General features: G+C 38.9%; 1 protein-coding gene across 2 annotated transcripts in view; it reads right to left on the bottom strand.

The window, feature by feature from the left end:
- LOC123518542 (beta-TrCP-like) overlaps positions 1-17,595 on the bottom strand; it is a 60,408-nt gene that overhangs the window by 40,582 nt on the left and 2,231 nt on the right. Inside the window, exons 2-7 of one of the 2 annotated variants that reach the window (XM_045279360.1) lie at positions 16,400-16,763; positions 15,657-15,843; positions 15,463-15,547; positions 14,561-14,671; positions 14,276-14,353; positions 13,753-13,944 (exon numbers count right to left, since the gene is read on the bottom strand). In XM_045279360.1, the coding sequence (XP_045135295.1) occupies positions 13,753-13,944; positions 14,276-14,353; positions 14,561-14,671; positions 15,463-15,547; positions 15,657-15,843; positions 16,400-16,763 (1,017 nt within the window). The remainder of the gene's footprint in view (positions 1-13,752; positions 13,945-14,275; positions 14,354-14,560; positions 14,672-15,462; positions 15,548-15,656; positions 15,844-16,399; positions 16,764-17,595) is intronic. The other variant, XM_045279361.1, reaches the window with a different exon arrangement.

Raw genomic sequence — 17,595 nt, 5'->3', positions numbered from 1 at the left:
TCCTTTTAATCTTTCAATGGACTCTCTCTTTTAAGTTTACCATTTATGAACCTGTAAAACAATTTTGGATGTTCCTTACTCTTGTCTACAATATCTTTTCAAATTTTCTTTCTTCCTCCTCCTTACCCTCACATACTCATTTCGCCACTCTATAATTCTCCTTATTTAGTATATTCCTGCTCTTTTCCATCTTTTCCAAGCCACATCTCTCTTTTCCTTAGCCTTAACACAAGTTGCATTAAACCAATCCTTTCTTCCTTCCTCTCTCGGTTTATACTTTGGTACAAATTTCATAACTCCTTCTTTATAATATTTCATAAAAATCTCATATTTCTTTTGCACTTCTCTGATTTGTAACATCTCCTCCCAATCTAATTTTCTGAAATAATTTTTCAAACTTTCTGTGTCCATCTTTCTATAATTCAATCTACCACTCCTGTATGTCTCGTCCTTCCTTCGCTGTGTTGTTGCTATCTGCATTTCCATAACCACATGATCACTCTTTCCCAAAGGACACTTGTATTGTATATCTCCACATAGGTACACTTCTCTTGTTAACACCAAATCCAGTCTAGCCGGTTCATCATCTCCTCTATATCTAGTATTTTCCTTCACCCTCTGTTCCATCATATTTTCCATCATTAGATTAAGAAATCTCTCTCCCATGCTTCCTCTCCAACACCACTTACTAGATTTTCCCAATCCACCTCCTTACAATTAAAATCTCCTACTAGTATCACCTTTCTTTTTCCAGATAATACACTTTCCAAACTCTGTAAAGTATCCTTGATCATATTGTCGTATTCCTTAATGTCCAAGAATTTGTTTTAGGAGGTACATAGGTCACCATGATTATTAATTCTTTTCCATCACTTTTTATCCTTATGCTTATCACTTCTGCGTTGTTCTTCCCATACCAAACCTTATCCACATTTATTTATTTCTTCGTCATAATCATAACTCCTCCTCCACCTTTACTCTCTATCCTTTCTCCATATATTATATTTATTATCCAAATTTATCTTTGTTTTTCATGCAATTTTGTCTCAGTCAAACACACTATATCAGGCTTCTCCACCATCATATAGTCTTGCAATTCCAATCTACTTGACAGTATCCCATCTATATTAGTATACATTACGGTCCACCCACTGCTCCTCTAGGGGTTCCTCCGTATTCCTTCTTTCCACATACCACTTTCTGACTCTCTCTCCTATAACTCTCCAAAAACTTTCTCTTTCCTCCTCAGACCGCTCATCATTTTTCCTTCTCGCCTCTTCCACCAATTCCTTATATCTTCTCCTCTCTTCCTCATTTCTATTCTTTCTCACAAACACCTCTTTACAACCTTCTATCTCTCTTAACTTTGATGTTCTATATAGGATATCCTCCGCAGATTGTTGTGACTTCAGTACTACTTTAATCGGTCTGCTCACTCCTCCTTATACGGACCCAGTCTATGGATCTCTTCCACTTCTTCTTGTAGGTCTTTTTTTTCATCATCATTTAGATTTTTGAACAGATCTCTTACCGTTTTTAATTCTTCCTTAATTCTCTTAGGCTTATATGTTATATTTTGTTCTTTCATCCCAAATATTAACACACTCTTCTTCTTTTCTGCTATTTCCTTATCAATGTTTCCTTATTCTTCATTACATTAACCAGTTCCTTGGACCTTTCTTTTTTGTCTTCCTTCAACTGATCTTTAATTATTTCTTGTAATCCAACCATCTCTGCTTCCCTCGACTCAGTCCATTGTGTTTTCTTCAGTTCCCATTCCTTTCAAACCTTTCATTCTGCTCACTAATCATTTCCTTAAAGTCATCTTTCTCCTTTACTACTCTCTCCATTTTCTCCTCCAACCGTCTCTTGTATTTTTCAACCTCCACTCTCAAGTGTGCATTCTCATCCACCAATCGTTTTTCATTTTCCTCCAGTCTCTTAACTCTTTCCTTCAAAGCCTTGGAATTCTCTATCCTGCTCCTCCTCACTCCTCTGAACTTTTAATTCCTTCACCAACTCCTCAAATCTCTTCTCCAACATTACCAATCTACCTTGCAATGTTGCCCTGTTGAAGATGGACTCATGCTTTGACTGGCCACTTTCGGCTTTGCTCCCTGGGCCTCATCAACATATTTTGAATTTGGTAATTTATTTCTTACCGGTCTATCCATTTTTTTTACTCTTCCTGGGAGCATGTGGGTGTGTGGTCACTGGGGGCCAGGCCTGGTAGCTACGTGTGTGTGGTGGGATGCGTTGGCGGCTGCTATGGCTGGCCTTTGTGTGGTTCCCGCTCTGTCGTTTGGAGTGTGGAGGTTCTCACACCTCCGATCACTCCCATGTACACGCCACCAGGCTACGTTCACTCTGTACACTCGTTCACTCGCTCTGGTCGCCCCTCAATAGCAATAACTATTCTCACTCAAGCACATTGCTTAGCGTGTGGAGTGTTAGTTAGATGCCGCTCTGAGCAGGAGGCACGTCCGCTCTCCATGGAGCGCGGAGTGTGTGTGTGTGTGTGTGTGTGTGTGTGTGTGTGTGTGTGTTAGACACAAGGCACGCATGTAGCTTACCTTTAGTGATTGGTGGAGACAAGGATGGTGGGAGGAGCACTAGGATTTCAAGGACAGCATACGGCGTGTGTAGTTGGTATCCAACACACTATACGGGACAACTGAACTGAAGAAAGCTCAGAAAAGAAATATAGCGTCTACGTGGCGTCACCGTATTTGCTACTGGGGCTTCATGACGCCCACATAGGCGTCACCGTAGTGAAGGGGTTAAACATGCAGTGTCCAGATGCAGATAAGAATGGAGGAGAAAAAAAAAATATTTTTTTTTTTATACTACACGAATTATTTAGAATAACACAATGCTTTGCTGGTATGGCAAATCTTGAGAGTTATGAGATTTCCTGAAATGTTTGCTTGGGCCGCCATATTGTTATCATAACTGATCGCAGCACAGGAGCACGTCACCTCCAAGACAGCTAGTGATACATGCTAAATGTCATCAGGAAGATCAGACTTGCTATCAGTTAGACCCCATTACTAGAGCAATGATCATTCTTTGTTTGTTGCAGCTGAGAGGTGTACAAAAGCATTTGTTAGAAGATACATTTTGCAGGGACCACACGGTGTGTGCCAAGTCCCTCTATCAGATACAGTTCTGGGTTCAGAGATAGATTAACACATTCCCTGCAATACGACCTACCGGTGGGTCATCAGTTACTATCCACTGCTGCGATGCGACCCACCAGGGGGTGGTAGTAGGAGGTAGTACACACCTACCGAAACAATAACTTACTCCCAGTGCGATCTAATAGCACTAGTTCAGGAGGTGCTGTGAACCTTCCATTAAAGCTTATTGTGATCTCGTTCAATGTTTCCCTTTGTGTCTCACAACTCAAGGGGTAGTCACAGCCTACCCTCTAAAGACAGCTCTCCTTCTTCACACAAAACTACATGCACTTACCACACATACACCCTTCACTCCAAATAAAAATTTAAAAGAAAAATGGGACCCGAAATAAACAACGCCTTGGAGTCCCCCTCTGGGGAGGGGACCAAAAATGTCCCCAGGTCGGACACCTCTCCTGTTGAAGACCACAAATGCCTTGACACCTTCCTCAACTTTTTTCTACATTAACTTCTGCAACATTCGTGGTCTTAGGTCTAATTTTCAATCTGTGGAACACCACCTCTCCTCTACTAAACCTCATCTTCTTTTCCTCACCGAAACACAGCTGTCTGAGGCAACTGACAGTAGCCCTTCTCTGTTCCTCCTACTTTCTCTATTCTCATTTTCATTCCAAAGCTGGATGTTGCGTCTATGTACGCAATGACTTAACTTGCTCTCGTGCCCACGCTCTTGAGTCTTCGAATTTTCCACCATCTGGCTACGACTTAACAGTCACTCTCAAACTAAATTCATCTGTGCTGTTTATCTCTCCCTAACTCTTCTGACTATAGTAATTTCTTTGACTACTTAACTTCTAAAGTGGAGCACATTCTGTCCCTCTACCCTTTCGCTGAGATTTCCATTCTTGGAGATTTCAATGTTCACCACCAGCTTTGGCTTTCCTCTCCTTCACTGACCACCCTGGTGAACTAGCCTTCAACTTTGCTATCCTCCATGACCTAGAGCAACTGGTGCAACACCCTACTCGTATTCCTGACCGTCTTGGAGACACGCCCAACATTCTTGATCTCTTCCTCACCTCTAACCCTTCTGCTTATGCTGTCACCCTTTCATCTCCGTTGGGCTACTCCGATCACAATCTCATTTCTGTATCTTGTCCTATTTTTCCAATCCCTCCGCAGGATCCCCCAAAGCGAAGGTGCCTCTGGCGTTTTGCCTCTGCCAGTTGGGGGGACCTGAGGAGGTGTTATGCTGATTTTCCCTGGAATGATTATTGCTTCCGTGTCACAGACCCATCTCTTTGTGCTGAGCTGAACGCATAACAGAGGTGTTAGTACAGGTATCCCTTGGTTAACGATAGGGTTACGTTTCCCAAAAACAGATCGCTAACCGAAACGATCGCTAACTGAGGGATTTGAAATTATCAACTACATACATGTATTTCGCGATGCGTAAATAAACGACACTTTCTATGTTGTTAGTTGTTATTTACACCTTTAGAATTGGTAGTACTTACCTTGAGGAGTGGATGTGATATGCGTAGTGTGTTGTTTTGTGCCCCGAGGGACACAGGGCCTTGGAGGATTAAATCTCATCATGCCCACACCGACCCAAACTCGGTCAGCTGCTTCAAACCCTTCAAATTCTTGAGAGAATACGTTTTCCAGTGGGGGTGGGTCATCCAGGCTCTCCTCATCGTCACTCAAGGTTACGGTGGATGTGAAGGATAGATTGGATGTGGGTGGAGTTGTTTTGGAGGTGGATGGAGTTGTTTTGGAAGTGGGTGGAGTTTTTTCGAGGTAGCAGGACGAACTTTGAAATCGACGAGATGACTCCTATGGAAGTAGATGGGATTGCTTTTGAGGTGGATGGGGTAGCTTGGGAGGTGGATGGAGTTGCTTGATCGGTAGATGGGGTTGCTTGGGATGTGGATGGGGTTGCTTGGGCGGTGAGTGGTTTGAAGAAAGATGAGATGACTGTCTGTTTTGCCATCCTTTTCTTTGCCTCAAATAGTTCTTTATACACTTTCATGTCATTTTCTATAGCATTAGTCACGCCATTACTTGGTTTGGGTTGGGGTCATTCTCCTGGAGAAGATGTATGGCCTGGTTAATATGATTAAAAATCTCCTCGAAAATCTTGACGGAGAGGGTTCTTTCAGGCTCCTTGTCCTCCTCCATTTCCTCCAAAGTATTTTGTTTCTCCAACTCCATGAGGTCGTCGTTGGAGAGAGGCTCAGAATGACTGTCCAGCAGTTCTTGTCGTCATTCTCGTCCACCTCATTGAAGCCTGCCTTATGGGAGATATGAGCGATGTCTTTCCTTACTGCTGTAACATCGACAGGGACTTCCTGTTTACGTTCCACGCACTCAGGCCACAAATTACGCCAACATCCATTCATTGCCGACTTGGACACCTCCTTCCATGACTCGTCGATGTTGTCGATCCCCTTTTTAATGTTATAATCCTTCCAAAATTATTTCATGGTCGGCTTGTCAGGGGTGTCAATGCAGGCCAACAGCTGTTTCATGGTGCGCCGCTGGTAATAGGCCTTGAAAGTAGCGATGACTCCTTGGTCCATCGGCTGGATGAGGGCAGTTGTGTTTGGGGGCATAAACATGACCTCAATATTATCTGCCCAGTCATTCATGCTCTCTGGGTGGCTGGGGCGTTGTCACACAGCAAGAGAAATCTGTTAGCAATGTTGTTTTGGGCAGCATATTCTTTTAGGAATTTGGAGAGGTATCCTGTCACGTAACTTTGCATGATAACAGTCGTCATCCACCCTTTTGTTTGCCTTCCATACTACGGGCAAATATTCCTTAATATAGCCAGACAGAGCTCTTGGGTTTTGGGAATGGTAAATAAGGCATGGTTTAAGCTTAAGATCACCAGCGGCATTCCCCCCCACCAATAATGTTAACCTGTCTTTAGATGCCTTGAATCCTGGTGCCGACTTCTCCTCCTTTGCTATAAACGTTCTCGATGACATCTTCTTCCAATACAGGCCTGTCTCGTCAAAGTTTAGAACCTGCTTGGCTGAATAACCTCCTTCCTCGATGCGCTCTTTAAGCAAAGGCTTGAAGGCGTTTGCAGCGGTTGATCCGAACTCGCTGCCTCCCACTAACCTTGAGGTTGTGTAGACTCCCACGATGTTTGAAACGTTCAAACCACCCCTTACTGGCCTTGAAGGACACTGTCTCGCCTATGTTGAATTCTGGTTTCAGGTCCTCCCACAGGCTCAGTGCCTTAGTAACGAGTTGGGTAGAAAGAGGCATGCGGCGGTGTGTGTGGTCTTCAATCCATAGCCTCAGCAAACGTTCCAATTTTTCCATAATCGGTTCCCTGTTACGAGTTGTTGTGTGTTTGTGCAGGTTTGTGACTTGGTTGGCCTGCTGCTTCACTTGTACTTTTTTCTGGAGAACTGTTGATACAGTTGATTGAGATAAACCAAGGGCACGAGCAATAGAGTTTACCCCTTCACCACCCTCATGACGAGTCACAATGTTCAACTTAATATCAAGGCCAATGCTCTTTCTCGATTTTTTAGCCTTATCTCGGTGGAGAACAATCGTTGGGTCGCTTGGAAGCCATCACTAAGTTCACTTGATCACAAATAAGCACAAAAAGAAGTTTAGAAGCGTGATAGAGTTGTTGTTGCACAATCAAAACAGCGGAAAGACTGTGGTGTGTTTACTGCACGGGCCGCGGGTGGATGGAGGCGCTGCGATCGCGATTGCGATCGCGATTGCGATTGGTCAATCCGATCGTTAACCGAATTTTGGCGATCGTTAACCAAAAAATAGGGATTAATTTGGAGGGATCGTATGAGCGAAATATCGTTAAGTAGTCGATCGTTAACCGAGGGACACCTGTATCTGGCATGGAGGCGTACATTTTTCATTCTTTTTCTCAACCTAAACCTTGGTTTAACTCAGCCTGTTCACGTGCTATACATGATAGAGATTGTTGCCCACAAAAGGTATTTGAGCCTTCCATCTCCTGAATCTCATGTACTTTATATCTCTGCCCGGAATCATGCCAAGTCTGTTCTTCAACTTGCCAAACACTCTTTCATAAATAGGAAATGTCAAAATCTTTCAAACTCAAACTCTCCTCGTGACTTCTGGCATCTAGCCAAAAACATCTCAAATAACTTCACTTCTTCATCTTTCCTTCCTTTATTTCATCCTGATGGCACCACTGCCATCTCTTCTGTCTCTAAAGCTGAACTCTTATCTAACCTTTGCTCACAACTCCACCTTGGACGATTCTGGGCTTGTCCCTCACTCTCCTCCTCCCTCTGACTATTTCATGTCTACAATCAAAATTCTTCGTAATGATGTTTTCCATGCCCTTGCTGGCCTAAACCCTCGGAAGGCTTATGGACCTGATGGGGTCCCTATTGTTCTCAAAAACTGTGCTCTGTGCTTGCACCTTGTCTGGCCAAACTCTTCCAACTTTGTCTATCAACTTGTACCTTTCCTTCCTGCTGGAAGTTCACCTACATTCAGCCTGTTCCTAAAAAGGGTGACCGTTCTAACCCCTCAAACTACCGTCCTATAGCTTTAATCTCTTGCTTGTCTAAAGTTTTTGAATCTATCCTGAATAGGAAGATTCTCAAACATCTGTCACTTCACAATCTTCTGTCTGATCGCCAGTATGGCTTCCATCAAGGTCGCTCTACTGGTGATCTTCTGGCTTTCCTTACTGAGTCTTGGTCATCCTCTTTTAGAGATTTCGGTGAAACTTTTGCTGTTGCGTTAGACATATCAAAAGCTTTTGATAGAGTCTGGCATAAAGCTTTGATTTCAAAACTGCCCTCCTACGGCTTCTATCCTTCTCTCTGCAACTTTATCTCAAGTTTCCTTTCCGACCGCTCTATTGCTGCTGTGGTAGACAGCTACTGTTCTTCTCCTAAACCTATTAATAGTGGTGTTCCTCAGGGTTCTGTCCTGTCACCCACTCTCTTTCTATTATTCATTAATGACCTTCTTAACCAAACTTCTTGCCCTATCCACTCCTACGCTGATGATACCACCCTACATCTTTCCACGTTCTTTCAGAGACGTCCAACCCTTCAGGAAATCAACAGATCACGCGGGACGCCACGGAACGCCTGACTTCCGATCTTTCTAAGATTTCCGATTGGGGCAGAGAAAATCTAGTAGTTTTCAATGCCTCAAAAACTCAATTCCTCCATCTATCAACTCGACACAACCTTCCAGACAACTATCCCCTCTTCTTCAATGACACTCAACTGTCTCCTCTTCCACAATGAATATCCTCGGTCTGTCCTTTGCTCATAATCTTAACTGGAAACTTCACATCTCATCTCTTGCTAAAACAGGTTCTATGAAATTAGCTGTTCTGAGGCGTCTCCGACAGTTTTTCTCGCCCTCCAACTGCTTACTCTGTATAAGGGCCTTATCCGTCCCTGTATGGAGTACTCTTCGCATGTTTGGGGGGGGGTTCCAGTCACATAACTTTGCTTGATAGGGTGGAATCAAAAGCTCTTCGTCTCATCAACTCCCCTCCTCTGACTAACTGTCTTCAGTCTCTTTCTCACCGCCGAAATGTTGCATCCCTTTCTATATTTTATCGCTATTTTCATGGTAACTGTTCTACTGATCTTGCTAACTGCATGCCTCCCCTCCTCCTGTGGCCACGCTGCACAAGGCTTTCTTCTTCCTCTCATCCCTATTCTGTCCAACTTTCTAATGCAAGAGTTAACCAGTACGCTCAATCATTCATCCCTTTCACTGGTAAACTCTGGAACTCCCTCCCTGCATCTGTATTTCCGAATTCCTACAACTTGTCTTCTTTTAAGAGGGAGGTATCGAGGCATTTACTCCCCTAATTCTGGCTGACGGTTTTGGCACTTTTTGAACTCTTTGGAGAGCCAGCGCTCAAGTGGGCCTTTTTCTAACTTTCTTTTTTTTTTTTGCCCTTGGCTGGCCCTCTTCCCTACGAAAAAAAAAAAAAAAAAAAAGTCTTCATATGAATCACATTTTAATCTTACTATCAACAGAAATGTGATGTAGTAAAATTTCAATAAACAGTATATGTAGGAGGGCATAATAAACTGACTGATAAATAATATGAAGCTTATTTAGTTTTTAATGTTATAAAAATTATATGGAAAATTGCTTTTTTGTTTCCATATTTTCTTTCTATTACATTTAAAAAAAACTATTTCATCTTGTTTTTGTTTTTTTTCTTCAGAAGAACAAAATTTATTTCTATAACAAATTATTGAAACAGATATCACAACTGGACTTTCTTTGACAAGCTTCAATGATTTTTTATTAATTTTCTATATTTTCCTGATATTATTTAGACAATTTGTAAGAAAGGCTGCCATTGGTGACCTTTTTAATTACATACCAAAATAAACATAAGTAAGGAAACAAAACAATAAATAAACAAAAATATCTATCATAAAAATTAACTGAAAAATACTTTTTTTCTAATACACATAAGTAACTACAGGTTGAACCTCCTTAATCCGGTACTCTTTCATCCGGCAACACTTGTAATCCGACAAAATTTTTGTTTGCCAGAATTTTTGAATTGGCCAGAGTAATTTGCCGGACCACCGCTAGGACGCAGCGGCGCTGTACTGTGTTTTGGAGCCCGGACATTCTGGGTCAAATTTGGATCAGTACCATGCTGTCGCTCATTGCCAGTACAACACCCCCCCCCGCCAGGTGCATAAACATTTTTTTCTGTAATATTTGCCCCTAAACATGACTTCCAAGCGACCAGGAAGTGATAGTGTTGTGTGTGAACCAAAGAAAAAGTGCAAACATATGACAATATCAGTGCAACAGAAAGTGGACCTATTGAGGAAGCTAGATAAAGGTGTTTCAGTGCGGACCCTATGCCAACAGTACAACATTGGCTCATCAACTGTCTATGATAAAAAAAAAGCAGAAGAATCAACTTCTCAAGTTTTACAGTGAGTGTGAGAGCAAGAACATGGAGGTTCATAGAACACTTAAGGAAGGTAAAAGCAGTGATTTAGACAGTGCTCTCATACAGTGGTTTAAGCTTCGCCGGGCTGTTAACGTCCTTGTGTCCGGCGAGATGATAATGGCACAGGCAAAAATTTTCCATGCTAAAATTAATTTACAACAGGTTTTTCTATATACTTCTGCATGTATATTTTCATGTACAACTATCACATATCAAAACAATGTTACAGCTACACTTGTATAATGCAGGGTAAGTATATAGAGGGTGTTTTGGGGACTACCTATAGTTCGGAATTTTCCATGGTCCGGCAAGTCTAAGGTCCGGTGGTTGCCAGATTTGGGAGGTTCAACCTGTATATGATCTTGCATTTTTCCTTCAAAAGAACATAAAACTTTTCTATAACAAATATTTCAAACTGAGATATCACAATTAGACTTTCCTTGATAAGCTTCAATAATTTTCTTTATTGATCTTTTCATAATTTCATAATTTTCCAGATGTCTTTATTATCTTGTTTTATCTTCTCTCTTCTGTTGAATTGAGTTGACCATAAAACCATGTAGCATTCATTTTCTAAATATGCAAAACAGAGACAAAAATATATAAACAAATTTAGGAAAGGAAAAACGTAGTACAACATAGAGATGCACTGAATATCGCCAAATAAAGTATGTCCATCGATGAGTTGTTTTGCAGAGAAGTCACAAATTTTTCAAGGTATGCGATGCGACCCACCAATGGGCAAATACTTTGAGGTTGCCAGTTTGTTTGGGTGTTCTCCCAGACAACACTCTGCTCTTCTCGCTTCGTTGGCTTGACCAGCAGTCACGTGATTACACTTTATTTGAATTGCAGTGCGGGAGAGTTCGCCACGCTGGCAATCGCAGGGAACATGTTAATCTATTTTACATTGATTCCTATGGTGATAATGGTTTTGGTTAATGAATATGTGTATGTATGCATGTATGAATGTATATGTGAATATTATATATATATACATATACAGGCAACCCCCCGCTTAACGAAGGGGTTACGTTCCTAAAAAACACTTCATTAAGCGAACCAATTATAACAAGTTTAACCCATGACTTGAACTTCCATTGAGAGTAAACAAAGCGAGAGTGCATCATAGTACAGTGAAAGGTTTAATGAAAGTAAAAATTATAAGTTTAACATTTAGGCAGTTAAATTTAATTTAAGTCATTATAATGTACACTAATTTATGTATGTACGTAACTTTATAATGTTGATGATCTTAAATTTACGAAGGGAGGGAGAGTGAAACGGGAAATACACTAACCGGCAACCTGTGCAATGCAAACAAAGGGCGCATCATTGTACCACATACAAAACTTATGTACCACATTTCCACAAGGCTTTCCATTTTATCCATTGTAGAGTCATGAGTTCAGGTGGTTCTTTTAGCTTGCAAGGAAGATACAGTCTTTCACCAGCCTTCTTTATAGAGTCTGCTGACTTGAAAATATTAGAGACAGTATATGGAGTCAAGATGGTGGCCAGCAATGCTATAGTTTTCTCGCCTCTCTCGTGTCTGTGAAAAATATCCAGCTTCACTTCGAGAGTAAGAGACTTCCTGGTCTTCTTAGGAATGCTAGGCCACATTGCAGGGCGTTTTGGTGGTAAATTGAGCAAGTGAAGACGAGGTGCTGGTGACGCTGTTATGGGAGTGGGTGGTGCATGTTGTCCATGAGGCTTGATCTTGATCTTGATTTTGATTCTACAGGTGTCCCAGGATTTCTCCTGAGGCAGGCCTTAGTATTTGCAGCTCCTGGTGTATTCAAAAGCTTGTCGGCTTGCGTGATACGACGGCGCTTTCAAACTTGGAAAAAATTATCTGGATAAAACTTCGTTAAAGCAAGTTTGATGTTCGTTAAACGAGAAGATGGTAGTAAAATGAAACCTTCGTTGTAGCAAAATTTCATTGTGTGAACCTTCGTTAAACGGGGTTGCCTGAATATATATATATATATATATATATATATATATATATATATATATATATATATATATATATATATATATATATATATATATATATATATATATATATATATATATATATATATATATATATATATATATATATATATATATATATATATATATATATATATATATATATATATATATATATATATATATATATATATATATATATATATATATATATATATATATATATATATATATATATATATATATATATATATATATATATATATATATATATATATATATATATATATATATATATATATATATATATATATATATATATATATATATATATATATATATATATATATATATATATATATATATATATATATATATATATATATATATATATATATATATATATATATATATATATATATATATATATATATATATATATATATATATATATATATATATATATATATATATATATATATATATATATATATATATATATATATATATATATATATATATATATATATATATATATATATATATATATATATATATATATATATATATATATATATATATATATATATATATATATATATATATATATATATATATATATATATATATATATATATATATATATATATATATATATATATATATATATATATATATATATATATATATATATATATATATATATATATATATATATATATATATATATATATATATATATATATATATTGGGGTAGGTAGGGTAGGGTAGGGAGAGGTGGGTTGGTGGTACACATGCTCAAACCTCGTTTTTCAGGACTAAATGGTTCAGACACCAATCCGGATGATGCAAATGGGTCCTTCGTTTTACCAAATGTGAAATTTTCACCTTAGACTTTTTTTAAAGAAAATGTAAAATTTGGTTTATTTGGGTTTCCCTAACCAACCAACCAATCCAAAACAAACTTAATCTAAGTTAACCTAACACTAAAACTAACCTAACAGTACCCTATATTGCGGCTTGTAAGTCGATCTGGCATATAAGTCAACCTCTATAATTTGACCCCAAAATGCAGATAAGTTAACTCCCCTAAACTATTACTTAACCTAGCCTAATGCCATACTCATATTCCAGGCATCCTTCCTGTTTATTCCTCTTATACACCTGTCCCCATGGTTGGCAGTAGGTGAAAAGCAGGATGCAGTAGCTAAATTACGTGCTGTTTAGCAGAGTGAAGGGCGGGTAGCGAGAAACGCAGCAACAACCTCTCTCTCTCTCTGATAGTTTTCCCCCTACTGAGTCTCGCTGGTGGCCTTGGTTGATGCTACTCAAAGACATACACTCACTTTCAGTGTTGCAGTATCATGTCTACCAAAAAAAGTGAAGATTTTTGCCTTTTTTTTTCCCCTAGTTTTTGAGTAAAAAAAAAACTGATTCTGCTGATGTAAATAAACGCACGTGGATGAGTACAGGATATTTAAATGGCATTTAAACGAAAACCAGGGCAGCTTTCACCATACAACTTCGTGAAATAATAGCTAACGTGTATACCTTCCACATTTTTTTTCCACAAAAATCATTATTTTCCATATTTTTTCGGTCTCCAAACCAGACGCTCCCCTTGAAAATAAACTGATTAACTCATTAATACATACCTTGGAACAGGTGACCATCATGCCATTGTTGAAGCGCAAGTGCAGGACGGCCTCACAGTGGTGGATGAGTGTGTTGGTCATGTCTCCAGTGTTTACATCCCACACTCTCACCGTGGAATCAGATGATCCACTTATAATCACACGCTCGTCATACTGGAGACACAGCACTGAGCCTGTGTGCCCTGTCAACACCTGAAGCAAAAAATGTGCCGAGTAGAAAGGATTCAACTAAATCTTTCACTACATTATGATGTGTCTATTGTAGTATAATAAAATTTCCACACAAAACATGAAAATATTTCATATATACATGTATGTCCATATCAATTTTCATCAATATTAAATCTAAGAACACTTGCTAAACGGAAAAGTGTGCAAAATACACACCAAGCAAATTTACCCTTTATTTGCACATATGTACTGTATATGCCTAAGATTACAAACATATTCACTTTAGCTTTAGACATTTAGCAAGTGTTGGTATCACAAATATACAACAATTACTAAGGATGATTCGACGTACCCCTCGTACCTTGTAACACTGCAGGGAAGTTCGGTCCCATATTTTGATTGTGTTGTCTCGGAGGCCTGATACAATTTTCTACAACAAGACAACTCTATAAGAGTTTATGTTTGGAAATCCATTACAAAAAGAAATACAACCCTATAACTCATTTTGGAAAACATGACTGAGGTACTTGATGCAAAAATATTTAAGCATTACATTGAGCAATTACCTCAGAACATTAAATATTGTGGATACTCTACTTTACTTTTTTTTTTTTTCCTACCTTGACCCACAACTAACCTGGTCATCATACTGTAAGCAGTAGACTCCTTTGGAATTTTCTGATCTACAATTTATTCTTTGTAGATTATGCCTTCCCATTCTCCAGTTTGCTTCTATAGTTTGAATATCCTGCAAGTATTGGTGAGTTAATAAAGTGTAATGCATATCAAAATCAAATCAATGTGGAAAAATTACTCAACACCATCCATCTTCCAATCTATCTCTATACTTGGCTGACATCTCTCTTTCAGGAAGATTGGCAATTCACACATTCGTAAGCATTCCCTCACAACTTATCCACTTGGATAGAGGAGACTGATTCTCACTGCATCACACTGCATGAAGATCACTCAATAAGAGATATACTTTCTTTCATAAGGAAATACCTCTAACTCATAAAGCACTGAATACCTAGAGCTTTGAGGACAGGAATGATTATTCAAAATAAAATGGACAAATAAGGGCACGGTAAGACATTAGTACCGACTTCATACCTAGTACTATCAAGAAATAATCCCTACATCTGCACTACTATTTGACATGCCATTGAGAAGATATTCTGTGTCAAATATTCATGAAATCTAAAATCATTTTGAACAAGACATGGAGACAGAGTCTAAGAAACAGCTCCTATACAAAACAGGATAAATGCCAGGTACAATGTTTCCCACAACAAAAACCTCTATATCACTTAAAACATCTTCCTTTAGGATCATAATGTCACGCAAGACACTTATGATTATATTTTCATTGCAAATTGCTGTAACAAAGTCTTGGAGGTATACATGAACAAGGGAAAATATAAAGTTATTAAAATAACAGGAAACTTAAGGAATGTACAGATGTAAATGTATAGATGAAAATAGTGCAATATTGTCATTTAGTAAGCATTATAGTAACATGCACAATAATATATTCACCTGTATAATTTTGGGGTAGAGTTTGCGGTAATATGAATGCCCTGGATGCTGCTCACCAGGCCTCGGCTTAAACAGGTACATGCCCCTGAGGTGAGAACACAGCTAGACTTAGCAGACATCTCATTTACCAATTTATAAGTCATCACTATTACATGAAATAAACATAGCACCTCAAAGGAAAATTAAACACTCACCATCCCTTCCGTTCTGACAATCCTCTCCACAAGGGGTCTGTGCGCACCTTTCGCTCTATTAGCTTCTTCCACAGCAAACCATCAGCAATAACTCTGTGCCATTCTTTGCATACTAGCTCAGCTTCTCTTAATGACTTAAAATCTAGATAACCTAATATTTTTTCTGCTACATGATCAAGACCTTTTTCTGGAAAAAAAATATATATATATTAACTTCATTCCAGCAATATCAGTGTGAGGGGAGAAACAGTATGCTTCATCAGCTTTTATACTTTACTTGGCATTCTTCCCTCCCCAAGGTGAGACAAAAATTTATTTCAGCTGAAAGTATGCTTTGTTCTCTTTAGAAGCACAAAACAGTAAGGTAAGCATATTCTTTGTATATTTCACTACTTTCCAAATGCTTAATTGGTTACTGGAGTCACTTTCTGCATCATTTTTTTTATATCTATTCTCTTAATTCTTTCATATTATAAAGGGATGTCACAAAGCAGACACAGTGACACCAATGTACAGTTTATCAATATTTCAACTTTTCTGATACAGACAGACTAGTAGTTACATTAGATACTATGACTGATATCTTCAGTCATAGATACATCTCAGATATTATAACAATGGTCTTACGCAAAAATCAAATAAGTAACACTCTTACACAATAAAATAACAAACATGTGATGAACACAATGTGATTTATAACTACTAAGTAAACAATTTCAGGTATTGTACATGAAGACACTTACTTGGGAGGAGTGTGATAAAATCTCTCTGTAGCATAGGTTTGAGAAAAGCATTAATGTGGCCATGTTGATAGTGACACATGCGGGACAAGAGGTGCTCCATAAACTCTAGTTGGTCCTGCTCACTCCACTTCTCGAAGCACTGAAGGCACATCTCCCGCTCATTGTTGTACCGTGCAGTGGACTCCTTTTTCCGCCTACCCCCTCCTCCACCCCCAACCCCACCACTTGAAGAGTGGGTCAAGGGGATGGTGGTCATGGGCTCTTGTTCTTCATTATCACTGCCCCCATCATCCCCTCGGATGCCACCACTGGTGGTGACACTCATGGGTGAGGTATTGTTGTCATAGATCACCGTCATGGGTGCCTATGAAAATACAAAGATCTCTTAATCCACAGAAGTAGTATCAAGAACTTAAATATTCCTCTCCTATTCTTTCCTTAAGACAAGTTTATACTATACTGAGACTGTCAAAAACTGATCTGTAGGATAGTAATGAGAGGATCACTTGGGATTACTCATCCATGATTACTGTCATACATTATGTATACCTATGAGATATGTGTTGGGTGTCTAGATACACCTATGTCACTCTAAACAGGCCTTTGGGTGCAGTCCACTTTTTGACAGCTTGTCCTCCACTGTAGCCACATCTCTATAGTTCCCTGGCCTTTCCTAAAACCCCAATCTAGGACTGACTGCTGAGTCAAGTCAGGTGGAGGTATTGGCAAGGTCACACTTCCCCTGCTCATATGTCACGCTTAGGATGGAGGGGAAACCTTTATACATAAAACGCACCTTAATTTTTACCACAACAGTAATGTGGATCAAAAGTCTGAATGATTTCAGAAATAATTTTGGAAATACACCAATTTAAAAAGAAACAGCAAGAAAAGGAAAGACAAAGATGTATGGATGGGGATGGAAAAAGAAGGCAAGCCTGTGATCTTTGAAGAGGTAGCAATAGTGAAGATATTCCAGTGAAGCCACAGCCATACCTAAACAGCCACTTTAGATTGACCCAACTATAATATTATGATAATAAAATGTAATAAAATGGTTGGTAAAATCATCACTCCTGTCACATCACATCACATCATGTCATGATGTCACAGTCACAGCATTTACATTCCCAATGCCACACCTGAACATGTTGCCATCACCACTCCCAACAATCACAATGACTATCACAAAACAA

The sequence above is a fragment of the Portunus trituberculatus genome, chromosome 44 (genome assembly GCF_017591435.1).
Source record: "Portunus trituberculatus isolate SZX2019 chromosome 44, ASM1759143v1, whole genome shotgun sequence".
In the NCBI taxonomy this organism is placed as follows: Eukaryota; Metazoa; Arthropoda; class Malacostraca; order Decapoda; family Portunidae; genus Portunus; species Portunus trituberculatus.
The sequence above is the reverse complement of the archived record's forward strand: the minus strand, read 5'-3'. Positions and strand labels throughout refer to the sequence as shown.